General features: G+C 40.6%; 1 protein-coding gene and 1 non-coding gene across 9 annotated transcripts in view; one reads left to right on the forward strand and one right to left on the reverse strand.

The window, feature by feature from the left end:
* LOC109038050 (uncharacterized) overlaps positions 1–27,928 on the reverse strand; it is a 434,551-nt gene that overhangs the window by 58,291 nt on the left and 348,332 nt on the right. For all 8 annotated transcript variants that reach the window (XR_011900696.1, XM_072305518.1, XM_072305517.1 and 5 more), the window contains one exon: positions 19,537–19,615. Coding sequence is in view for 4 of the 8 variants with exons in the window: in XM_072305518.1 (XP_072161619.1) it covers positions 19,537–19,615 (79 nt within the window). In the remaining 4 variants the exon portion in view is untranslated. The remainder of the gene's footprint in view (positions 1–19,536; positions 19,616–27,928) is intronic.
* Positions 25,045–25,117, forward strand: TRNAK-CUU (transfer RNA lysine (anticodon CUU)). Its single transcript has one exon. It is a non-coding gene; the product is annotated as a tRNA-Lys (tRNA).

Below are 27,928 nucleotides of genomic sequence, written 5' to 3' on the forward strand. Positions count from 1 at the left end.
GCTCTGTTGTTTTTAGGTCATTGCTGTTCATTCAAAGTTACTCCGCCACATTGAAGGAGGCCAATTTAGTCGCGGGGAAACGAATGTAGTTGAATGTGTATGGTGGAATCGCAACCGAATACCTAAGTCTGTTCGCACGTTTTTGATGGGCCAGTATGCGATTTTTTCGCGATCGAATGTAATTTAATTTTGTACCATAGTTGTTGCTTCTGCGTCCGCCTTCCTTGAAAAATATTCGATTTTTTCGTTCGCCTCATCAGTGAAATAAGAATTGAAAATGTTCAATTTATACCTCCGGGGTGAATTCATGGCTTTGGCCGGAGGCAATCGACCTCATTGCGGTGGTTCGTGGCACCTAAACTTTGATTCATTACTTCTTCATTTGTGTAAAATACTTCCGATCGAAGTTCCAAAGGATAAAAATTAGGAGTTTTGTGTACATTTACAAAAAATAAGGGCTCAACCGGTAATAATAATTCACTATTCGGGTGAAATACAAAAATATTTCAATGTGATTTTTTAAAATACATCGCGCAAAGAGACTGTAATAAGTCTGATAAGACGGTTTTTGAAATGCACTAAAAAGGTGTTAAATTTTTGTATACAATTTGAATTTGTTTTAAAAAACCTAACTTTTAAAGCATCCTGTAGGATATCTTTATTTTTAAATTTTAAAAAGTAAAAAAAAAGAATATTTTAAAGTGTTTTTCTCGAACAAAATATACTGGCGTTGTTTTCTTTTTTTCCAAAAAATCTCTTAAAAACAATGTGTAACTCTTTCTCAAAAATTCGTTCCTTAACGATCAAATTAAAACATACACTGGAAAAAAAACACATTGGATCTTGAGTCCAGACTCTTAAAGACATCGACAAGAAAAAATACTCTTGATTCAATCAGATTTAAGCTTAAATCAATAGCCAAGCCTCTCGATTTGAGCAGATTCCCTTTTGATTTAAGCTTAAATCTGATTGAATCAAGAGTCCGTTTTCTTGTCAATGTTTTCAAGAGTCTGGACTCTAGATCCAATGTGTTTTTTTTTCCAGTGTATCTAACAGAAATTCGTGTTCCGCACAGAGAGGATGATCTCGAGAGGAGTTCTCGGCGTCGTAGTGATGACACTTGCCACCACTCTACCACTCACTAGCGCAGACCCTTCACAATTTACATTTTTCGACGTGCCATACCCGGTCGTGGGGCCCTGCGATGTGTGCGAAGGTCCGGACGGTGCTGTATGGATCCAAGCTATAAAATCACCTTATTTCGCTCGCTTCGACCCTGTAACTCGCACTTTCACCCACTATCTCATCCCTTTCACCACCCCGCTGCTCAACGTCACTCTGCCACCTGAAGTTTCTCGAGTGCTCGGGAAGGCGGCACTGGGTTGCGGCATCCGACCCGGCCTAGACGGTAATCCTAGCAGTACACTGAAAAAAAAGAATCTTAAATTTGCCGCCAAGAAGTATTTCTTCTTAAATCAAGAATTTTTCTGGTTAATACAAGCTAATTTGTTGCTTAACCCAAGCATTATTTTTCTTGAATCAAGAAGAAAACAGCTTAAAGCAAGTTAAAAAAAAATCTTGGCGGCAAATTCAAGAATTATCATGCTTGATCCAAGCTACTTTTTTTTCAGTGTAGAGTCTTCCTTCTTGTCTTTAATAGAATGTGATCAACTTGTGACCTTGCGGTCGAATGGGTCGGTTCCGCTCACTGAAAAAAAAAATCCGCTTGGATCTAGAGTCCAGATTCTTAAAAACATTGACAAGAAAAATTACTCTTGATTCAATCGGACTTTTCGCTTGAATCAAAAGGATATCCGCCTAAATCAAGAGGCTCGGTTTTTTGATTCAAGGAAACATCGGATTGAATCAAGAGTATTTCTTCTTGTCATTGTTATTAAAAGTCTGCACTCTGGATCCAAGCGACTTTTTTTTTCCGGTGCTGGTCACCGAATAATGTTTTGATGCTTGGTTCTTCTGGATTAGCTAAAAATAATAATATCTGTCCAAACCGCAACTTTCAACGTTTAACACGGAAAAAAAAACTTCATGCGTGGGACCCGAAGTTCAGGTCATATGGATCTCTGAGGTTTTCGGATCACGTATCTAAAAACTTGAGGTCGAGCTGCCGAAGTTCAGGTCAGACATCTGAAGTACTTCGATATTTACCGAAGGGTTCGGGTCAAACATCTGAAGTACTCCGGTACATACCGAAGTGCCTCGATGTCTGACCCGAACTTCGGCAGCTCGACCTCAAGTTTTCGGATGCGTGATCGGGAAACTTCAGAGATCCATAAGACCTCAACTTTGGGTCCCATGCACGAAGTTCTTTTCTCCGTGAATATTAACGAAGATATCGCCCTTTGAAAAGTCGAGTTTGTGACGTCATCCACCGCGACGGTGACGCCCTTGGTTTCTTCCCCTTTCTTTTATCAGGAAAGTAAAAAAAAAATCCGCTGTACAAAAAACGAGAGTTTTATTCATGAATTTCGATGTTTTTTTACATGGGTCTACCACTAGGCTACATCTACGCCACGAACGGGCTTTACAACCAACTCATCCGAGTGAACACAACCACCGGCGAGGTCAAGATAGCAGAGACTTCGGGTGCCCTCGGTAATCTGGATCCACTCAACGACCTTTCCCCCGCACAAAACGGCGTCTGGTTCACGATGACCACCGCGAATAAAATCGGCTTCTTGCCCTATACGGGTGGTCAGGTGGGTCAAATCTCACGACTCACAGCGGATCGAGTCAATGGAGAATTTGCAGGTGTCTGAAATTCGAAGAATTTCATGTTGAAGTGGAAACTACTGAGTAAACTGAACGAAACATTGGCAAGAAAAAATACTCTTGATTCAATCGGATTTTTGCTTGAATCGAAACGAAATCCGCTTAAATTAAGAGGCTTGGTTCTTGATTTAAGCTAGATTCTGATTGAATCAAGAGTACTTTTTCTTGTCGATGTTTTTAAGAGTCTGGACTCTAGATCCAATGTGGTTTTTTTTCCAGTGGAATAGAGAATTTGCAGGTGTCTGAAATTTGATGAATTTCCTGTTAAAATGGAAACTACCGAGTAAGCTGAACACGAGGATACCCTTGGTTCATTAATCGAGCAATTATTGAAGGAGATGTGACGAAAATATCTAATCTGCTCGGGTACATGCGACTTAATGGGAAGTGCCGCCAGAGGACGTCACAAGGCGGTGCATTTTTTCTCTTTTAAATCAATTTTTAGACTGTTTCCCAATACAGAAAAAATTTTTAAAAAATACTATGAAACAAGCTCTTTAAGCACTCTCAGATGAGGCAATAAAAAAATTTCATGCGAAATCTCCATTATATAGAGAGGTCGGAAATGAAATTTGTTATAAAAAATGCAAATTTTGATGTTTATCGTCACATTTAAAATTTTAAGGAGGGGCTTCTGGAAGAAAACTTCACGAGGAAACCAATGGAACCACTTTGGAAACATCAAAGTTTTGTATAAACGGAAATATAAGCGTTTAAAGTTTCCAAATATTGTCCAACCTCTCCTATTGACTCGATCCACTGTGCAACTTTTCAAATTCAAGCTAAAAACACGCAACCCTAACCTAACTCGAGGTTGTGTAGAGCCGGTACACACGAGTTTGTTAGATATGGATCTACAAATGTAACGATAAAACGCACAACATAGCCTGATTGTGGACTATGCTGCCATGCTAAGGAAGAACACCGTATGGACCTTCAGACGTCGTCACATTTCCTTCAATAAATACACAATTGCCTGGGAAAATTTCAAATATTTTTCTTCGATTTTTTCAGACGATTTATTTCGCAATTTAATCTGAGATATCTGAAAATGCCAAGGAATAATATGCGACACTTTTCTGTAAAATACATGTTTTATTCCGGGAAATTAGGCAACTCCCAAATGTTCATACGGCGTTCTTCCTAAGCATGACAGTATACATACGATGGATCAAAATAATGAGAATAAACAAACCAAAAAATTGTTTTTTCAACTTAAAATATGACACTTGGTAACATGAAAAAACAAAGTTTCAGGTCGCTCTATCCGGTGTATTCGAGAAATAAGCGTCATGTGTTACCTATCAATCTCTTTAGAAAAGTCCGGAGAATAGGTTTTTGAAACCTCTGACGCATAAATGTTTCCTTTTTTCGAAAAATTTTCGATGCACTGGAAAAAAAAAACCGTATTGTATCTAGAGTCCAAACTCTTGAAAACATTGACAAGAAAAAATACTCTTGATTCAATCGGATTTTTGCTTGAATCAAAACGAAATCCGCTTAAATTAAGAGGCTTGGTTCTTGATTTAAGCTAGATTCTGATTGAATCAAGAGTGCTTTTTCGTTTCGTTGTTTTTAAGAGTGTGGACTCTAGATCCAATGTGTTTTTTTTTCCATTGTGGTAAAGAACCCCGTGTTATTTTCCATAAGAGCTCCAGAAAGTGGGCACCAAGCGGATCAGCCAATCAGAGACGATTTGTAGAAGCAAAGAGTTCTCCGGTGCCACTCACCCCACGATAAAAATTTGGACTCTAGTTTTCTTTTTGAGTACGGGGCTGGCTCCTACTAGACCTAAAAATGCATCCTAAAAAAAGAATCAGACGTCAAACTAAAAGAAAAAAATCTAGTATCAACACAGCCGATGATAAGAGAGACGTATTCGACGATAAAAGTATTCTTCACGTAAGGCTTTCGCAGCATGGAGCAGAAGAATGCGATTTTACGCCTTTCGCCATCGCGCCTTCAATTTTTTAGATGCAACACGGACATCCATCAAGCACGAATAGTTGTATCTCAGCGCCGTCATCGCCGCGCTCCTTTTCTCTTGCTCTCTTTCCATATTGTGCTTGTTTCCGTCAGTCTTATTTGTCGTGGTGCTTCATGGACAGCTTAAGCAACACAGTCGACATTAAGAGAGACGTAATCAGTCGTCGTTTTTTAACTTTTCTACAAAATCTGAGCGATACCTTATTGGCAGTATCGAGCAAAGCATTGAAAGTTCTCCTATCGCGCCGTTGCGCCTTCAATTTTTCAGATGCAACACAGACATAGAATAGGCGCGAATTGTTGTAACTCTAGCTTAAGCAACTTTTAGAATATCAAATGGACGTATTTCTATCAAACAGAACTATGTGCAGGTGAGAAATATGGAGTGTGCTCGTCGAAGCTGCATAAGAAACAATGTAAAAGTGTGCGTGATACCTTTTGAAGAATTGAAAAGCGGGATTTTACATTCTATCAAAGAGACCTATGTGGCAACTGAATGCGGAATTCATGAGCCGCAAGGATGGGACGAGAGCGTTGTGGACAGGGCTCATGAGTTAAAGCGCACTACGAGGAGCACGAGCAGCAGCATCGACGGCATCCATTTCCGTTGACGTCACTGGCGCTTTATTATTCTCACTCACTCTTACGGCCAGAGAACTAACGAGCACACCCCATATTTCTCACCTCCACATATGTCTGTTTGGTAGAAATACGTTCAAATAAAAGACACAAGTTTTGGTGACCCGTTCTCCATTGTTTAATCGTACACAGGTCTTAACTTTCAACGTTCCAACACCTGCTTCGATACCGACAGGGATATTCCACGCCTCGGACGGGTACGTGTACTTCACCGAGCTAACGACGAACAAAATCGGGGTGCTTTACCCTCTGACTGGGGTCATCGTGGAGATCCCTTTACCGCCTGGATGCGAGGCTCCCAGCGTCATCCGAGCACAGACGCCCTCTGGCGGGAGATCCCCGTTCATCTGGATCTCGGCGAGCTCGGGCAACTCCATGTGTAGGCTCGACCCCAACACGAACAAGACCAAAGTGTATCGGAACCCCCTCAATGGAGATCTCGTGGCCGGGCATACGAAAGATTCATATGAAAATATATGGTTTATAACCACTGTGCGAAATGTTCTGGGGAAGGTCGACCATCTGCATAACAACGTGAGTGTCACCTCGATTCCGATCGACGGTGTCCCGGCGGATTTCTTGTTCGCCCTTAATTATGGACCTGAGAACGCGCTGTGGTTCCTCGAGACATTTCACGGGAAGCTTGGCCGATACTCCCTGAATTCCCTGAATGACTACACGGGAAAAAATTGAATGTTGGTTTTTTTTTTTTTTTTTTCTGCTGGTTTAATGGCTTTGTGTCTATAGCACCTTCAGCCAACTTTAGACAATGTTTAGTGTCCGTAGACATCAGGCTCCATGCTCCAGGCTTTTCTAATTTTCAGGGATTAGGGCCGAGGAGAATCTGTTTCAGCAGATCTACTCGTCAATTCCGTGAAAATTAGACGCCACCACCGGGATTCGAACCCAGCATTGTTACCCAGTGTTTAGCATTTATAATGTTAAAAAATGTGCGACAAGTAAAAATGCTGATTTTACGATAAAAAAATGCTTTGTTAACTACGTCCCCGGTTACATGAACAAGTTAAATGTTGAGTTAGCACTTTTTTAAATGTAAAATCAGCATTTGATTCTTGTTGCACATTTTAGAACAGTAGAGATGCTAAATCAACATTCAATTTTTTTTCCGTGTAGAAACGCACTAGAGGCCGGTTATCCCTAAAGTTGGTCGATAAACGAATGGAGAGTTTGAATGTGTCTGAAATTTGAGGAATTTCGGGTTTAAGGGAAACTGCTGAAAGAACTGAACTCGAGGATACCCGTGGTTCATAAATTGAACAATTACTCTGCTGTCCACAGGAAAAGCGCTGTAACTCCACTCAAAATTGTTTCCTTTTTTTCCAGCATGTACTGCTTTATTACCAGAAAATTCAATTACCACAAGGCTTCATTTTTTTCATTTTTAGTACCTAATGGTGTGACGGAGTTGTAATCAAAAAATGAGGGATGCACCGAAAAAAATAATATGCTGTTTTAGCATCTAGGATGTTAAAAATGTGTCTGGTGATCCCAAGATGCTGCCTTTACTGCCCCCGCAGTTAATTTTACATCCTGTGAATGCAAATTCAACTGCGGGGGCAGTAGAGGCAGCATCTTGGGATCACCAGACACATTTTTAACATCCTAGATGCTAAAACAGCATATTATTTTTTTCGGTGTGAATATTTGATGGTTTTTTTTTGGAAAACATCATTTGGACAGAAAAAAATTGAAATAATGTTGATTGGAGATACAAAATTTTTACTTTGGACGGCAGTATAAGAGGAGATGACAAAATAACCGAATCTGCTAGAATATATACATGTACTTAAATGGGAAATGCCGCCACACGACGTCATTATAAGGCGGTGTATTTCTTTACTTTTAAATATATTTTTATACTATTTCCCATATCAGAAAAAAATTATCAAAATTACTGCGAAATCGATTCTTCGGGCACTTCCAGATGAAGTTATAAAAATTTGCATGTAAATTCTCCATTTTCAAAATCCGAAAACGTGTGGAGTGGCAAATAATTAGAATTGAATTTCATACGCACGTCGATTTTCTCGCCTGAACGGTGCTTGTAAACTTGTCAAGAGCAATTTAATACACTGATGATGATTTTTCATCATAAATGCGTCTTATTGTTAGCTGTTTGATAGAAAAAGACTTTGGCATTCAGAAATGTTGAATTTTTGAGCGCACAAAACACTGAGTCATTGCTCATTCGTTTGATTCAGAAATTTTCCAAGGGTCAGCTACTGTCCTATACAGGAGTTTTTGATGGAAAATCATGCAAGTATTAAAATATAAGCTTTCATGCCGTCTATTGGTCCATTATTAGCAAAAGCTAACATTCAAAAAGTATAAGTCGACTTAAGCGACTTGATACCTGCTTAATACTCTTTTAAATAATTTCACAAATCATCAGAGGTGGATCCAACAATTCGGGAACACTGAATTTCTTCCACTTGAAGCCATGCTAAAAAATCGATTCTTGTCGGAGCACCTGTCCCCTAGAAGAATCGATGCATTTCCATAGATTTAAACAGAGAAAAGACAATGTTGCCACTTTGCTAGAAAATCATGTTTCACTCGGATAAAAAAGAAAATCCTTAGGCAAATATTTGAAACTCGCTAATTGACTGCTTCAGCTTCGCTTCTCCGGCGCGCAAGTTAACAAACCGCAGAAAAAAATAATAAAAGAGTTGAAATAAGGCTCTATTTCTCAAATTCATCTCCCTGTCACTCCCGAGGGTTGTAGAAAAAATTCAAATGGATTCTTTTCTCCTTTCCTCTCGGAGGCGGCTGGCTTCCCCGGCAGCTTCCATTAGCTGCGTCGATTTGTCAAGTGTACAGACGTCACTTACTCAATAAAGCCCACTCCTCCCTAAAGAAAAAACCGCGTATCGGCCATGCAGTTATAATGGGAGTTGCGTTGTTCTTCCTTGTCAAGGTGGGCTGCTGCAGTTACATTAACCATAGCGCACCGACTAAACTGAGCATATGGCCCCGGTCTTGAGTAGAGGGGGCTTCTGATTTATTCGTCTCTTTTTTTCTGCGGTCACACCTCGTTTTCCCGAGGAACATTACTAACATACTACATGCATGAATGGTTGAAATTTTAAATTGCCTGGTGTTTTTTTCTTTTTTCTTATTCAATGTATACACGTATGCGTAGTTTTAGATAAAATTTGTTAACTTGAGTTTTGAACAGTAACCTTTGAAATTAAAGAAATTAATTGACTTTAGTAAGTTCATAAATTAAAGATTTAGTTAAATTGAGACCTTCGGGATCACTCAGTCGAGGCTTTCTTTGTTTTTAATAATTTGTCGAGGGAAAATAAAAGCATTTGCGTAAAAAGTACGGTTTTTCGAAGAAGAGCGTCAGCGCCAAAAGTAAAATTTTAAGGAACGTGGAGAAACATCGTATCTTCGACAACTCTTCATATTCACAAAGGTTTTCAGAGTTTACCATTGGAAAAAGGATTAAAAATACTACTAGACTCCACGCCTGAACTGCAAAGGAATGTGATCAGGCTCAGAGAAAGGAAAAATGTTGTATACATATAGCCATTTCCTATGGTGGTTCCATTTGTATTACATTATTATTAAGTTAGGATCAAGGAGAACCTTAACATGGCATCAGAAAAAGGACAACTTTTGCCAACACTGAGTGATATTCAGCTCCGGAAGTGGATCCTTACGAGGAAATTCAGTGATTTTCTAGTACACTGGAAAAAAAAAAAAAAAAAAAAAAAAAAACACATTGGATCTAGAGTCCAGACTCTTGAAAACATTGACAAGAAAAAATACTCTTGATTCAATCGGATTTTTGCTTGGATCAAAACGAAATCCGCTTAAATTAAGAGGCTTGGTTCTTGATTTAAGCTAGATTCTGATTGAATCAAGAGTCCTTCTTCTTGTCGATGTTTTTAAGAGTCTGGACTCTAGATCCAATGTGTTTTTTTTTTTCCGGTGTATGAAAAGTACAAACTACGAAGAAAAATTCCATGGGTTTGACAAACTTTAAGATTGATGGGAAACCGCTTTAAAGTTCACAAAACTCGCAATACATTTTGTGTTATACTTTGTGTTTTTCTTTGTGATATATCATTGTAATCTTTTGTAGAGACTCATTTCCAAAGTTATCCTGACGAAATTCGAAAAATTTCAAAAATTTGAATTCCTCGCTCAAATTTCGACAAAAATTACAACAAATTAAAAACAAATTCCGGACCTTCTTGCAGAATAAACGCACTTTTTCAGTACTTCCGGACTGCCCTTTAAAAATCAGCACTATTTCCGGAATTTCCGGAAATTGCGGACTTGTAGACACCCTGGAGAAGCTGCACTGGAAAAAAAACACATTGGATCTAGAGTCCAGACTTTTAAAAACATCGACAAGAAAAAATACTCTTGATTCAATCAGATTTAAGCTTAAATCAAGAACCAAGCCTCTGAATTTGAGCGGATTTCCTTTTGATTTAAACTTAAATCTAATTGAATCAAGAGTATTTTTTCTTGTCAGTGTTTTCAAGAGTCTGGACTCTAAATCCAATGTGTTCTTTTCCCAGTGTGTATAAGGAACGATTATGAAAACGACCCTTGAGCTATTCCAAAATGCCGGACAGCCAAATTCGGGTCCTCGAAGCGACAACGCTGACTATACGGCTAGTCGACTCCCGAAGCAAATACCGCGGCGAACAAGAGCAAATCAAACAAATCCGCAAACTTAGGACCCTCCGAGCTGAGGGGACGAGACGCCGTGATGCGGGGGCGTCGAAGACGGAGGGGGGAGGGGGGGAACAAAGAGCCTCGCGTGGCGCATTTCGGGGGAGCAAACATGATTAAAAATAATGATTAACCTAATTGAATATCGGGGAGCACACAACGAGAAACTGAGCTGTTTGCTGTCTGGAGCCTCGGAGCTCGAAACGGCAAGCATCTCGAGAACATCTCCAGGGAGTCTTCCCGGCGGGCGAAGCGAAGGGGGGAGGGGGAGGGGGGTTGAAGTGTATCGCGCGACGTGAATAATTAGCTTAACTGCGAGGCAAAGCGTCGGGATCCGCGCCTGCAGAATGACTGATGAACGACCGCCGTGCGGGTAGCGCCGGTGGTATCGTCCCGGATTGAAGGCGTTTCACTGCCAAGCTGGGAGACCGGAGAGGTTGCAGAAAACGGTCTGTGTTAGTTAGGCTACCGTAGGATTGCGCGGAAGGAGGAAAAATTAGAAATATTTGAGAGTCAAGGATTGCGCGAATCGTGAAATAAGGATTACGCGAAACGAGAATCGTAGCTTTTAAGTGCACACTGGAAAAAAAACACACTGGATCTAGAGTCCAGACTCTTGAAAACATTGACAAGAAAAAATAATCTTGATTCAATCGGATTTTTGCTTGAATCAAAACGAAATCCGCTTCAATTAAGAGGCTGGTGTCTTGATTTAAGCTAGATTCTGATTGAATTAAGAGTACTTTTTCTTGTCGATACTTTTAAGAGTCTGGACTCTAGATCCAATGTGTTTTCTTTCCAGTGCACCTTTATTTTACACAGATCTGACAACTCTGCTGATCGGAAGAAAAATCCCAAAATCATCAATATCATCAACATCGCCGGTTCCTCTCGCCATAAAAAATGTTAAGAAGGTATGTCAATGTTGTCAGTTATAATGTTTAATTACCCCCCCCCAAAAAAAAAAAAAAATTATGATGTCTTTTCGCGCAATCCTTGACCTGCCGTTAGGGATCCAAGAGGCGTTCCTCGAGATGGGATTGTAACTTTGGTTTGAGTTTGTTTGTAGGAGTTTCCAGTCCCAAAATGAACGGAACACTTTTTATGTTTTAGTATCAACAGCTCAATTTTGCTCTGTGAAACGAATGGGTCTTAGCTGTTCCGAAGATTTACTCAAGTGAAAAGAATAGATTTTTTTTTGTTTTTTTTTTTTGTAAACGACTTGAAAATCATTGCGAGCGCATTTCTAAAGTCAGAAAATTACTTCTTATTTCAAAATCTGCGTAAAATATGTGTGCAATTTTGAGTTTCGAGATAGTAAAACGTCTTGCCACGGGACTTGGGAGGTTAATGATTGATCTAGAAACTGAAACTCCGATTTATCCTACATAATCCATCTAATGATTAGAATTTGAAATACATTTGTAGTACCCACAATATATCATGCAAAAGCTGAGGCTCACCTTAACTTGAATTAGTGAGAACGAAAACACACCAACTCGGTACCTTGAAAATGCTCTCTTTTCACTAAGTATATAGACAATTTTCATAAAGGCCATTGAAGTTACCGTATCTGTGCCAACTTGGACATTTAAAGTTTCCTTAAATACTTGCTTTTAGGCACCAAAAATCCTTTAATTGGACTAACTTTTTCACCTGATATGCAGTTTTGTGTGTCTTGATTATTTTAATTTTTCCGAGTTGGTGTGTTTTCGTTCTCACTGATTCACTTGAATTTAAAAGCGCCCAGTTTGACATCGATGCAAAAATCTGGAGCCGGACAAGTCCCGTCGTAGCACCCTCGTCCAAATCGAACTATCCAGCCCGCAAACGACTTGCACATCAACGCCCGGACGCCCTGAATCACTATCGGCGAAAACCGAGGGCGGACGGGAAGGGGTTGATAGGAAAAGTTGTGAAAAGTTCACGTAACGGGCCTGCACTGCGGGCGGCGAGTCCGACGGGGAGAAAACAAATTTTCATACGAATAAATAGAGTGGAGCCCGTGTCAAAGCTAAAGGTAGTATAAACAATGCGCGGGCGAGGCCGCGAGGGGGAGGGGATGATACCAAGTTTTTAACTGGTAGCGAGGGGTGAGAAGATAGGGAAAAGATGCTCGAGTTCGGTGGTCCGTCGTCAGCCGCCTTACAGTGGACCCAACGCAAGCGTTTCTGTGCTGAGAGATGGAAAAATCACGTGCGATGACGAAAAACAGTGCACCAAAGCGGGTTTCTACCGGCATTGGACAACCTGAGTACTTCAAACTTATGTGCAGCTCAGTCCATGGATTGGATTTATTGTGTAGATTTAGTTCTGCCAAAAATGTTCAAATTTTGAATATCTCAAGCAGGGGTCTACATACTGCCGTTATAGAAAAAGAGCAGTAAAAGTTGCGTTTTCGTAATCGATTTTCCTTCAAAGTTCGCCTAATCTCTTTTAGATGAAATCACTGAAAAAGTTAAAATAGCAAAATTCATCTTAATTGTACGAGAACGAGACGTATGAAAAAGACGTAAGTGCGCAAAAAATGACGGAGTGTCAGGCAAAACAGTCGTAAGTGACATTATCCCTCCAGAGAGCCAATGAAAACAGTGCTTTCAAGTACATTGCCGCCTTAGTCTGCCAATTTCTACCGTGAAAATGTGTTAGCTGTGTGTCCAAAATGCTATCACGAAAGCATGCAGAGGATAGCACTTCCCGATGTCTTGCCTACCAGCCTAGCAGGAAAATGAAAAACACCCTTTTTATTGGTAACTGAAAAAATTTCGGTCAATTTTTAAGTATCCAAACGATTTCTAAGAGTCTTCCAGATGATTAGTGGAAATTTGACAAAGAACGGAGGCTTTATTCAATAAAACTTTCCACTCAGACGTTTCTGAGCCAGTTTGCTCAAAACTTCATTTTCCCACTTACTGCTCTCTTCGCTATTACGTTAGATGTAGGGAGCTCCGCTGCGTTTGGTGGTACCTGTTAATGTGCATGTCGCAGGCAACTAGCAATCTCCGGCAATTTGCGAGGCACAGCTGAATAATTCAAGGTCATGAAAGTCAAGAATAAAGGAACAAAATTAGACAACTGACTATTTTGCCTTTAATTTGAATAAACACTTTTTCCTCCGTAAAAGCACGGCACACTTAGGAGAGCGCTTAATGATATCCGTGATCTTAGTCGAATTTGGATTGGAAAGGCAACTAAACTAACTCCGTGACAAAGCGTACAGCATCGCAAAAATTGAAGGCGCTCCAAGCCGTGATCATGATTTTGAATACTTCTACCGCTTGTTAATTGCCCGCGACATGCACAAAGAAACGTGAAAAGTTACGTTTGAAACGTTTTGAAAGTTATCGTTGTTCTCGCGACAATTATAGTGGATTCAAGGTCCTAGCTACTTTTCTAGTCGTAATTACAATGCCAAATATATGGTAACAAAGAGTCAAGTGCCAATAATAATGATGCGATTTTACCAGGACTAGGATAAATCGTTGCCTCAAAAGTGACATCTTCATTATGATCCGAAAAGAAAGTATAGGACCTGAAATCCACTTTCAGCATCGTTGAAAGAAAATATTATTTTCTGTCGAAACAGTAAAATATTGTAACAACGACTAAAAAGCAGGTGGGGGCTGGAACCCACTGTCAGCATTGTAGGAATAACAATTTACCTTTTTTTCTTGAACACCGGGAAGTATCAGGGACTTGTTTGGCATCAGAGGAACGCTGGAGAAACGTCATGAACTTTAATTGTTGAACAACATTTCACTTCCGTATTCGGAATTTTTACTTATTCAGGGTGTGTCCTTAATTTAATTTTGGATTTTCCAAATATTTTCCTGAAATTTTAGACGAGATTCTCGGATTTTTTTCGAAAATAAACTGGCACTTGTTTGATTTGAAAAATCTACATATGTAATGAAATGAATGAAATTTTTGAAAATTGAATAAATAAGAATTTCATAATCCATGACCAATATTCCTGATATTTTCCTGATATCATCGAATTTTCTGATCTTTTTCGGTTTTCACAGATGGCAGACATTCTGTTCTTCATTCCGGAAATATATTTCACGGAAATATAATTTTTCCTCCGCATTCCCCGATTTTTCAACCACTTTTCACTTTCCTATTCCTGAGTGTCTACTAACATTCATTCTGCAATTTCCTGATATTTTTCGAATTTTTCCTGATATTTTAAATGAAATTTCCTGTTTTTTGGTACGAATGAAAAGAGATTCGTTTGATTTCACGAACCAACATATTTGATGAATTGAATCAAATGTTCCATTTGTGCATGTGCGAAATTGCGGTTAAAAAATTCTTAATGCACATCGAATTTCCTGATATTTTCGGGTTTTCGGTATTTACAAACGGTAGACACCCTGTATTCGGAATTTTCACTTCTCCAGTCCGAAATAAATTTCGAGTATTCATACTGTAATTAAATATCACATATTCATGGCATATATTGATACAATTCATATTATAATTGGACGTGTTTCTGTCAATTGGAACTATGTGCATTAAGACATGAGCCCTGAGACCCATGAGATATATGCATAAAAAGGCTCACGTCATAATGCACATAGTTCCGTTTGGCAGAAATACCTCCAGTTTTTTCTCCATGTTCCTAGGTTTTCACGTCGCTAGACACTCCGGTTGCGTTCACAATGCGACACGCTGAGAAGCGCCGGCGGGTTGATTTATTAGAAAACGCTAGCTTGTCTCATCTTCCGCCTGATCAAATTTCAGCCTTCAGGCGTGCCTCCGACCACCTTCTCCCACCGGTTTTTTCCCTCTTTTCTCCCCGTTTTCCCCGTTTTTTGCCTCCCTCGCTGCCCCGGCCCGGCTCAATTTGCATGGCAAGCGACGCAGAAAAACGAAAGCTCGGGACGGAGACGCGACCGGTGTAGTGCCGTGGCATGCTTTGCGATATATCGATTGATCTATCATTTAAACCTATGGAAAAGTATCGATGAACAGGGTGTTTGCGACGAACACCTTGATAATCGATTCTTTACCGTAGCTTCAAATGGAGAAATATCGATAGTCGATCAATCACGCCTCGCCACTGGACCGGTGAGAGAAAAACCGGATGGAGACGCACCTCCGCTTGTAAAGACTTCAACGCTCGGCTGATAAAACAGCGTAAGTACAAATTTTGAGATGAGCTCAGGTAAGCATTGAGCTAAATGACAGACGGGGTTTATCGCAAGATGTAGTTATGTCCTCTTGTCGGAAGAGCGACTATTTGTTGTGAGTATAGAGTAGGTGCTCAAAAAGAGTCTCTGACTTTCTTGTGCTTCATGAATGGACCAGCAGACAAGGAGCCATTTCAGCATTTTGATACAAGCGCCTTAACCAAAATTGCTTGTAAAACACGATCCGCACAACAAAAATGACTAAAACCAACTCCGTATACTATGCCGCTGAATACCAACCGAATTGTGGAAATATATTTATGCAGTTCGGTAGCACAAAGCGAATTGTAACAATAGTGCGGCAGCCGATATGGGCAAAAACTGTTTTACCCTCGGCGCAAAAAATTCCTTGAGGATTTTCTATGTTCATCCACTCGAATTCAAAGCAACCAAGGATATTTTTTTGGTAGACAATCGTGATAAAAAATAAGTTTCCATCCGTGGTAATTTTCGTCAACCTCTTTACGTAAGGGCATATTCAGATATTGGCATGAGCCCTAATTTCCGCAAATCTTTTTGCTTCGCGGGGTTCATGTGGAAATGGAGATGCGCCCTTACGTCAGAGGAGCGATGTCTTGTGAACTCAGGAAAGAGGAAATTCCTTATTAAAAAAATAGATTCAGTTTTCTCGGTTTCCTGAAGTTATCTAGATTTTTCCTTTCATTTTGCTAGTGCAAACTGTGAGTATGTCGGCATCAAATACAATACACTACGGACAGCTCACATTCTCAATTAATCAAAATATGTCACTAGAGGGAGCAAAAATACACAGGAAAAAAAAACACATTGGATCCAGAGTCCAGACTCTTAAAAACATTGACAAGAAAAAATACTCTTGATTCAATCAAATAATTCAAAAAGAAATCAGCTCAAACTAAGATGCTTGGTTCTTGATTCAAGCTTAAATCTGATTGAATCAAGAGTATTTTTTCTTGTCAATGTTTTCAAGAGTCTGGACTCTAGATCCAATGTGGTTTTTTTTCCAGTGAATGTTGCAGACTTGCTGTCATACTTCATTGTTTCTTTGGAAAACTAGACAACGTAAATCCCTCAAGCACACTTTTCAACCTATGATTGATGGATGTGTCCGTTTGGCACGTGTCTGTCAAAGTTAATGCTGTACACTGACCATTTCGCCTTCAATTAGAAGGGTATACTTCCCGCTCTCCTAAAGGTACGAATAGTTGCATGTTCGCGCCTTATTCTGACGACCTTGTTCTGAGCAGGCGCGAACATACAACTGTTCGTACCTCTAGGAGAGCGGGAAGTATACCCTTCTAATTGAAGGCGAAATGGTCACCGTGCAGCATTAACTTCGACAGACACGTGCCAAACGGACACAACCAGCGATACCACCAAGTACTTCGATAAATACCGAAGGGTTCGGGTCACACATCTGAAGTACTCTGGTACATACCGAAGTGCCTTGATGTCTGACCCGAACCTCGGCAGCTCGACCTCAAGTTTTCGGATGCGTGATCAGAAAACTACAGAGATCCATATGACCGCAACTTCGGGTCCCATGCACGAGATTTTTTTCTCCGTGAAAAAGATCTACTCGCTAATGTTTTAATGGGGCAGGCCGCCAGATGACGTTACCAGGCGGTGCATCTTCTCACTTTTGAGTCTAGTTTTATACTAGTTCCCATATCAGAAATAAATTAAAATAAATACTGCGAAATCAGCACTTCAAGTACTTTCGGAAGAAGCGATAAAACATTTGAGTGGAGATCCTCAATATCACATTAAATTTTGAAAATCCGCCGGAAGTCTCCGATCGATATTTCAAAGTTTTCTAAGCCACCGCACTGAAAACATAAAGTTCGAACGTATGAACCTAGTTTCGGTATTCCATATCACCCCAACTCACTCGGTTTGTCAAACCAAAATTTCGGTTCGTAAAATCGGAGTTTCGGTTCGTGTAGCCAAACTTCAACGGTAAAGTGAACTGACCACCAAAATTCGGCCGTACGAACCAACTTTTCTGTCACACGAACCGACTTTGCGGTTACACGAACCGAATTTTCGGTCACACGAGCCGAATTTTCTGTCACACGAACCGACTTTGCGGTTACACGAACCGAATTTTCGGTCACACGAACCGAATTTCCTGTCACACGAACCGACTTTGCGGTTACACAAACCGAATTTTCGGTCACAAGAGCCGAATTTTCTATCACACGAACCGACTTTGCGGTTACACAAACCGAATTTTCGGTCACAAGAGCCGAATTTTCTATCACACGAACCGACTTTGTGGTTACACAAACCGAATTTTCGGTCACACGAGCCGAATTTTCTGTCACACGAACCGACTTTGCGGTTACACGAACCGAATTTCCTGTCACACGAACCGACTTTGCGGTTACACAAACCGAATTTTCGGTCACAAGAGCCGAATTTTCTATCACACGAACCGACTTTGCGGTTACACAAACCGAATTTTCGGTCACAAGAGCCGAATTTTCTATCACACGAACCGACTTTGTGGTTACACAAACCGAATTTTCGGTCACACGAACCGAGTTTTCTGTTACACGAGCCGAATTTTCTGTTACACGAGCCGAATTTTCTATCACACGAACCGACTTTGCGGTTACACAAACCGAATTTTCGGTCACACGAACCGAGTTTTCTGTTACACGAGCCGAATTTTCTATCCCACGAACCGACTTTGCGGTTACACAAACCGAATTTTCGGTCACACGAAGCAAATTTCCTGTCACACGAACCGAATTTTCGGTCACACGAGCCGAATTTTCTATCACACGAACCGACTTTGCGGTTACGCGAACCGAATTATCTGTCACACGAACCGAATTTTCTGTTATACGAACCGAAAGTTCAGTTTGACAAACCGATGGTATGGAACACCGGACGTTCGGTTAGTAGGACCGAATTTTTTTTCAGACAGCAGGGACATTTCCCCGCCCTGTTCAACTCCACGGCTCCACGCTTAAGCCTAAACGCCGTGACCAACCCTGGAGATGCGATCCGCGGGGGGGGGGGGGGGGTGTTAGGGGGGCGGCTGAGATAAGAAGAGTCAGAGCCCAAGTCGGAGGATAATGGGCTGGCAAACGAATGGAGTGAAAACGGCGAGTGGATCTGCAGATACTCGCAAGAGCACTCTTACTCGCGGATGCGAAGCGCGATTATGAAACCGCGTAAGTCCCCGCGCTCGCAAGGGGGCCGAGCGCGGTTTTTCTGGGGCATCGCGCGAATCTCGAACCGAAGAGTGATGCCTTGTTTTATTAGCGCAGTTAATTGAATTTAATTAAACACTCTAGCCGGCTCCGCTCCTTGCTTGCCGGGTCAACTCACGATCCGCCCGCGTTAAAAATCGCGCATCTGTGATATAGTTTCAATGGGAGGAACGTGGTTTTTGAATTGTAAGGTAGTGTTTCACCCGCATTAAAAATCGCGCATCTGTGTGTGTAGTTTCAATGGAAGGAACGCGGTTTTTGCATTGTATGGTAGTGTTTTGAACTGATTTGAATGGGGTATCGATGTTTTTTTTGCCTAAAAAGGCAACCTCGCGTCATGCACTCGCATTCTAGGTCACGATCCGGAGTTCTCAAATATCCAGGGAAATGCCGCGTTTTTCTACCGCTCGGACGCGGGAATTTCTCAATTATTCGATTGGTTGAGAGTTGAGATACTGGTTGGGCGTCGCGGTTTGGCATAAATCGATTGATTTGCTATTTAAACCTCACAGAAAAGATAGACTATTAGGGTATTTCGGGGTGTCTACGAAAACAGACTGACCAGAAATCAGCGCTTTTTAAGTGCGTTCCCAAGAAATTCAGTACCTCCTCCACAGAAAAATTCAGTACTTTTTCAGTACCTCCAATTGACGAAATTCGAAAAATTTCAATTTCTCGCTCAAATTGCGACAGATGTGACAAAAAATGGGAAAAATTCCGGACCTTTATGCGGAATTTTCGCATTTTTTCAGTACTTCCGGACCGCCCTTAAAAAATCAGTGCTACTTCCGGACTTGTAGACATCTTATATTTGCAACGAACATCCTGAGGGAACATCCTGATGAAGTTACGTTCCTTCGTCTTGAAGAGGACTTTTCTTTTTTGTTTTTTTAATTATTGGGGAAAAGGGTTTGAAGTTAGAAAATTGGGTAAAGTTTCATGACATGACCCTGAAAAAGTTTCGATTAGAATCGTGAGATAAAAAATGAATTCTTCAAGAAACTTACCTCGTGATCTCTTCCAGAAGTTTGCAAGGGTCGACGGCGTAAAATTTGACTCCAAAATATAACGTGAGGGTGTCTTTTCCTGCAAAATAAAAAGGGACAAAACTTTAATTTAACGATACATTTATTACATGAATCCCCATGTAATACAGTCATGAGCATTTCTGCAGATAAAAATGCTGATTTTGGAGACCATTACAAACACACCAAGCAAAACCAATATTTTTCTGGCGAGAATAATCTAATATTTATGCAAATGGGGTTCGACCCTGCGGAAATATGTGTAGAGCAAAGATTGTCGTACGCTTTTTAAACCAACCCTATCTATTGTACCAAACAAGGTCAGTGCAATCTTACATGAGGAAAAATCGATAATTGGTATTTTATGGATTGATATCATAAGTTTGTATTGGTATCCAAAGGACTACGTGCAAAACGGGCCATTTGGGGCTCGAGGCGGATACCTTTGAGACTTGCCCTATTCATTCACCTAACAATGCCCCATCTTTTCCCAAAGTTTCAAGCCCCCCAAAAACTTTGGGGAGACCCGGCGAGGGGTCAAAGTTAAAAACCGGCAAAATTTTCGCGAATTTATTGCTCAAAAACCAAGAAGTTTTGGAAGACGCGGTTTAAACGAGCGTATTCAGCGTGACGAGAGCTTTCAGAAAATGTATAACATCATAGGGTTTTGTCAACTTCAGCTCGAGTTATCGCCTCCGAAGCGCCGGAACGCTCAGAAAAGACCCCTTATTTTTTCACGTTTGGGCCGATTTAAAAAAAAGCCATTTTTTTATTTTGATGAAAAACTGATATGTTGTTCCTGACTCTCTGTAGCCCCTCTAGCTCTTTACCGCATGCTGGGGAAATGTTTTGGTCGCAAGTTATAAGAGCGGAAAGGAGCGAATGTCGGGAAAATCGGCTATTTTAAACTGCGCGCGGCGACGGATCAAGAGACATGTGGCAACAATGCGAGGTCGGCAGAGGAGTATGATTCGGCGAACTGAGTGGGAGGGGACGTTTTCCCTCCGATCAACGCCGCGCGGGCAGTTTAAAATAGCCGATTTTCCCCACATTCGCTCCTTTCCGCTCTTATAACTCGCGACCAAAACATTTCCCCAGCATGCGGTAAAGAGCTAGAGGGGCTACAGAGAGTCAGGAACAACATATCAGTTTTTCATCAAAATAAAAAAATGGCTTTTTTTTTAAATCGGCCCAAACGTGAAAAAATAAGGGGTCTTTTTTGAGCGTTCCGGCGCTTCGGAGGCGATAACTCGAGCTGAAGTTGACCAAACCCTATGATGTTATACATTTTCTGAAAGCTCTCGTCACGCTGAATACGCTCGTTTAAACCGCGTTTTCCAAAACTTCTTGGTTTTTGAGTAATAAATTCGCGAAAATTTCGCCGGTTTTTAACTTTGACCCCCCGCCGGGTCTTCCCAAAATTTTTGGGGGGCTTGAAACTTTGGGAAAAGATGGGCATTGTTAGGTGAATGAATAGGGCAAGTCTCAAAGGTATCCGCCCCGAGCCCCAAATGGCCCGTTTTGCACGTAGTCCTTTCATTTTTTTCTCAAGTCGGTTTTGCGAACTTGAGGTTGTTTGAAGAACATTCGTCGTAGTAATGACATCAGTATCGCGATTTTAATTTTTACTGAGCTACAGTCCTCGGCCCCGTGGCAGATGACAAAAGCCCAAGTCACACTATCAAAAAATTCCATCAAAATATCAAGGTCAGGTGTTTTGATTGGCTTATTCGATGACTTGGACCAATCACAGCACTTGAACTTGACATTTTGATGGAGTAATTTGATAGTGTGACACAGGCTATTGGAACTTTCCCCTTCTATGATCTTAGTCGCTTGATTCAGGTGCGAACTCTAATTTTAATGAAGGAGAGACGGTGAGGAGAGTGTAAAAAAGTAAAGATAGACAGGGTCATTGATTGATAAATATAAATTTGCGCGTGTGAAGTACACATTGCAGTCATAACAAAAGGAAACAGGGAGAAAAAATGGGTTAAAAAATTGGAAAATTGTTAGTTTTTGTCGAGAAGATTTTTTAGTGCCTTTCGTGGAAAGATATGCGAACACCAAGCTTTCCCGGAGAAAGAAAAAATGTGACATTCGCATTGACGCAGAGGAATACCGTATATATTTCTCTCATTTTTTTGGATGATGAGGGTTTTCTTGTTAACCTTGAAATTCTTCGAATTTGAATTTTTATCCTTAAATCGCCTCGGCGAACTTGAAAGTTAGATGCTGATCGCATTCAGATATCTGCTGGTGTGTATTGACAAAGGTCACTGTTTTCTCGTGAAAAATGATATTAACAGCAACCGTGATTTGTGTGCTGGCTCAGATTCTCACAACAACAGCGCTTGTAAGTTAAATTCACGTCAATCCTCCGGCCTACCGTTCTTGTAAAATATCTTGTCTTTTGAGCGGCTCGGCATCAAATGGACGTATTTCTGCCAAACGGAGCTATGTGCATTATGACGTGAGCCCTGATATGCATATATTCTTATGGGCCTTAGGGCTCATGTCGTAATGCACAAAGTTCCGTTTGGCAGGATTACGTCCAAATTAGGTTGCCTGTACAGCTATCAACCCTCTCCACTCAGATATATATTCAATGGTAGTTGCAGAATTGATGTTTGATGATTTTACATCATAGATCAGCTAAGAAAAATGAGATCACGCCAAGCCTCCACGCCCAGGATAAACGCCGTTCATAAAAAACAAGGCGTAGGAACTTCCTACGCTGTGTTTTTGTGTGATCTACGCCAGAAGTTCATCTCTGTTGCCTCTGAAATCTCCCGGTCCGCTGTTTTATCGGCCATGCTTGACACCCGTAGGTTACCATGCTCTTGACAATCGCATTGCAGATCCTATAGAACTTTTCTAAAACTTCTAAGACTTCTAAGACTTTTGAACATTTTCAATAAATGTTACATCTCTACCTGAATATTTCATTAATAATTTTTCCTCTGATATCATGCAAAAATCGGAAGAATTTGGACAGAAATCGGACAGGTCCGTCCTTGTAAAAACGAGATTGTTTGGATCAATTTTGCAACCTTGGAATGAAGTTACGTTCCTCGTCCGGGAAACGACTCAATATTAACGTATCCCAGTGGCGAGGCATGAGCGATCGATTATCGATAGCCCTCCCATTTGAAGCTATAGTAAAGAATCGATTGATAACGTGTTCGTTGCGAAAACCCTGTTCATAGATCCTTTTCTTCAGGTCTAAAAGGCAGACCAAACTATATGTCGCAGGAAAGATAGTTAAACCAGGCATTTTGTCAAATGACTAGGCCAATGGTCAAATATTCTTACGTAGATTAAGATTCTGATTCTTTTCATAATTTTATACAAATTGATTCTTTCTTCTGCAAGAAATGAATTCTATGATGTAAAAATACTATGCATCATGCAATGGTATCTTTAACGATTTTTAGCTAATGAGGGAGTATTTATCTTGAAATTTTATGCAAGTCATAAGATACAGAATTTTTAAAATTTTAAAATTTAAATATAAGAGAAGCGTTTAAGAAGGAAGGAACGAGAAGAGTTTGTAGATTTGACGAGTCATTTTTTCCAAAACATCGAAAACTCGAGAGCTTTCCATCTTAATTTACAAAATATTCTAAACTTTCAAAATTTGACTATCTGCCTACGCATTTGATTAAATGCCTGATTATACTAGATTTCTGCGACATATACATCGCAAAGCACGCCACTCCAGTGGTGTATCTTAACAATACACATCTGACACTAGTATTTTGGTTTCTAGCATCCATTACATCCGTATTTGATCCGCGAGGGTGACGTAGAGAATGATAACGAGACTCCCAGATCTGTGCCAAATCTCCCTCGAAGGGAGTTCCTCAGAGCGGTGAACCAGGACAAGTGCAGCCGTATCTACGCCAACAAATTCTACAGATTCGCGGCCCAGTTGCATTGTCAAGCTACGCTTGACGCCTGGACCAATCAGCCACCGGCCAATCAGATCAGTTGCTCTAACGCCAGCGCCCCGCAATGCGAGCCAACAACGTTCTGGAGCATCTGGCGGACAGAGAGGTGTAGCTTCCTATGCCAGGCCGCTGAAGGCGGTACCGAAAGGGTCTTCGTTTCGAATCTCAAGAGGTCATCATCATCATTATCATCATCACCACCGTCGTCATCATCATCATCACCATCGTCATCATCATCATCATTACTGAGACGCATGTCCCGGTCTCGCAGTAGACGCGGGGATGATACGGGTTCGGGCTCGCCGGTAAAAATCTGGCGGCAATGAGATACGGTGTCGGGGTGTCCCAAAGTTAAACGCGGACATACATTTTCAGAATACTTTTTAGAATCAAAGTAAATTTTTTTCCCTATTGAGTTTTCCCAAAAAATTCCACCCTTGAGAGTTACAGCTTTCAAAGTTGGGCCAAAAGCCGTTGTTCTTGATTTTTATGGGTGAAAATGCAAGATCATTGGCATGTTTATATTCTGATGCACGCTGAACACATTTCGGACCTCAAAAGAGCCGAAATCTTACCTCGAGGGAGGTTTTGGAGGAGGAGCTGAAAGTCTGAAGGGGTAATTTTTTGGGAACTCGGTATAAGACGAAAAAAAGTCTTATTTTGATCCAAAAAATCAATTCTCTAAAAATTTGCGTTTATCTTTGGGATACCCTGTGTAGCTCATTTCGAAGTCGATGGGACATCGGAGGAACCCGAATTTTATGAACGCGAAGTGAACTTCGTTCCATGAGAACATACGCCACTTTGAAAAAATAGTAGATTCCGCTTCGAATTCTGATCACTTGTGGGTTCTTCGGGCGCTGTGCTCCGTAGTGAGATATGCGCCATTGCACCATAGCACTCTGCATGACAGTGAAATTTTGTAATAGCTCAAGGGTCGTTTTCATAATCGTTCCATATACACACTGGGAAAAAAACACATTGGATCTAGAGTCCAGACTCTGGAAAACATTGACAAGAAAAATGACTCTAGATTCAATCAGATTTAAGCTTAAATCAAAAGGGAATCCGCTCAAATTAAGAGGCTTGGTTCTTGATTTAAGCTTAAATCTGATTGAATCAAGAGTTTTTTTTCTGGTCGATGTTTTTAAGAGTCTGGACTCTAGATTCAATGTGTTCTTTTTCCAGCGAGGGCAGTATCTAGACCCTATGAACTAAGATACCTTTGCAAAATGTAAGAAATATTTAAGGAAACCGATGTGTTTATTTCGGATGTTTCGTCGCTCATCTGACGTAAGGGCGTATACCTATTTCCACATGATCCCTGGAAAACGTAAAGTTATACGGAGAACAGAGCTTATGCGGAAATTGACAATAGCCATTACGTCAGAGGAAAGACGATTTGTCCGAGGAAACAAACGCTTCGTATTCCCTATTTCTTCCCTCTTATGAAACTGTCTCTAATAATTCAATTTTTGAGAGGAAAAAATTATTTAAATTAGATTCGTAAAACAAATTCTCTGCCTAACGAACATCAGCCCGGCTAGCTCAGTCGGTAGAGCACGAGACTCTTAATCTCGGGGTCGTGGGTTCGAGCCCCACGTTGGGCGCTGAAATTTTGGGAGATTAGGTCGTGTCAGAGTTACTTGACTTTGTAAAAAATTCCAAAAATCCATCGACCGAATTCATCATTCACAAGTATATTTCGTTTTCATTCCGTTTTTAAGAGGAATGAAAACTAAGATAAGTTTCTACTTTCAAACTTATTTTACAAATCTGATGTAAAAAGAAAGAAGAATTGATGTGTAATGAGAGACAAAAATACAATTACTATTTTACCTTCCTGGAACTCGCATTCGAAGTTCTTTCAGAATACCTTAATGTATCGAAAATGTTGTAAATAAAGGCGTGAGCTGTCGATTAATTAAATAATACCGTAAGAGGCAATTCCATTAAACCTTTCAATAGTTAGAAAAACATTGAAAGTAATCATTTAACCACCTCGCTAATAATTTACAGCTAAGATATGTTTGCAGTCAAGGATCCACATTGTCACAACTATATGTATCACATTCACTATCAGCCGGATAAAATTGTTCACGTCCCGTGTTACCACTGTTGAAATTCTGAATTTAGTTTTCTTACTTTATCTTCTTTTTTTTAAGCTGAAATGTTGTGCTGCCAGAATTGAAATATATTTTCTCGGTTCTGGCTAATGTTGACTTACAAAATCCAAATGGTTGGTTTAATGAGAGAGCTTCCAACAGGAGCATTTATACTAACCAACTCCTAGAACTGGGAGCGATAACTATTTTAAACACATCGGTCAAGGGGTTGCCTGCGCAAAATTTTGAAGGCAATTTCTGCACACGCGTTAGACACATATTAGACGCAGAAATGAAATTTACAGCCAAATGCCATCTGACTATGATTTCTTGCTAAGAAATTTTCAAAATCCCAATAATCATGGAACGAACGTGGGAAGTCAACTAGTAGTCTGGCAAAATTGGATACTATGGGGAAAAGAAAAAGAAAAAAAGAAATTATTCACGACCGAATCTGCATGCGATAGATTTACTTCTCACAGCAGAATCAAAATCAGAGTGGATATTCAATTCCAGCTGAACGTTGCCAAATCCCTGCCAAAAATCACATTTTCCAAAAAACCTCGAATTTCCCAGTTTCGGCAGCTACAGTGGCATGAGAGGTCCACTAGTTTTCTAGCGAAATTGGATGCTATAAAAAAAATGAAGAGAAAATATACGTAGGACTGAATTTGAGTGCGATGGATGCACTTCGTGCAGCAGAATCAGAATTACAGTGAACATTCAATTTCAGCTGAACGTTGCCAAATCCCTTCCAAAAATCAAATTTTCCAAAAAACCTCGAATTTTCCCGTTTCGGCAGCTACGGTGGCTCCGTTTCTTTATCGCACAAAGTTAAGACAAACGATGGCTCCAACCTCTTTTGCGCTTCCTTTAATCTCCATCCCTCAACCCCCTCCCCACCCCTCCCCCGCCCCGCCGCGGCTCTTTGAACTCCCGCGGGAGGGAAGGCTCCCGTCTTAATTGCCGGCGAAGGAAAACAAGGGAGTTCTCTGTCGTGTGCATTGGATACGCGAGTTTATTAGCCGCCCCCGTGCCAAATTTCCCGCCGGCGATGTTGCCGGATTTGGATGCAAAATCGTGTATCCTGCCAGGCTACGAAAAAACGTCGTATGAGCCTCCAGGTGTTGCCAAATTTCCTTTGATAAAACACGAATTTCCTGGTAAATTAATGAATATTTTCCTTTCAATTATTCAAATAATTTTGCTCGCAATTCCACCTGAAGTTCCTGAAAATATCAAGCAGAAATATTCACAACTTTCCTCAAAAAGGAAGATTTTATTGAAGGGAATTTGGCAACTCTCAAATGTTCATACGGCGTTCTTCCTTAGTAGGACAGTTTTTTTTTTTTTTTTTTTTTTAAAAAGAAATTTTATTTAAATATATCGTAACTACTACAAGTGTTTCTTGTATCTATCTACGTGGCTTAAAACTAAAACTTAACAAACTGCATTAATTTTATATGTTAACGTTAGATAATACTATGAGTAGGACAGTATCTGCACGGAGGAAGGAGCAGTTCTGAGCGAGCCGGCAAGGGTAAGAAACGATCTGGGGCCGGTGCTCAAGCCAATGGAACTGGAAGATGAACAAGGAATAAATTTATTATGAGAGAGAGGGAAAACTACAATAATGGGTCTGCTGCACACAAGAGGTACATCTGTGCGAGTACACTATTGAGAAGTAAAATTTTACGAATAAGATAACCCTGAGCACATCAGGAATGTTTAAAATCTACTTCTCAATGGGTCACCTCACCTTGTGTTTCTCTCGTGGTATTCTGATTCTGAGGGTACGAGGTGAGTAGACGTGGTGTTTTTTCGCATGTTTTTGTAGCCTAAGTCCCGGACAAGCCCGCTTTTAAGAAGTCCAGACACTCGAGGGAATTTCAAACGCCCTGGAATGGCAGGAAAATGATAGAATTGATGGATCACGGCAGTGAAATCTCCTCTCATTTTCCAATGATGTCCCTTAAAATAAAACGTACTTCGATGTGGAATTGTTGCTTGTTTACTACGGATAACACGAGTGAGATTAGGTTATTTAATTCTTCAGATATAGTACCAAATTTCCTATTGTTTTTTATAAACGAGGAGTAGATAGACATTAGGGTGGCCCTTATTTTCGACTTTTCGGAAATTTAAAGTGCGGAACCCTGCAAATGGTTCCTTTTGGTGAGGAAATAACGGGGAAAAAATGAAATTGAAGAAAACAAATTTTTAAATGGCGCCTCAAAGAGCCTAAAGTTGCGAGCGTAGCGTGCAAAGTCGCGTTTTTCCGTCATTTCGCGAATTTTTTTCTCCCCTTTTAAATGT

This window comes from Bemisia tabaci, chromosome 10 (genome assembly GCF_918797505.1).
Source record: "Bemisia tabaci chromosome 10, PGI_BMITA_v3".
NCBI classification, from domain to species: domain Eukaryota; kingdom Metazoa; phylum Arthropoda; class Insecta; order Hemiptera; family Aleyrodidae; genus Bemisia; species Bemisia tabaci.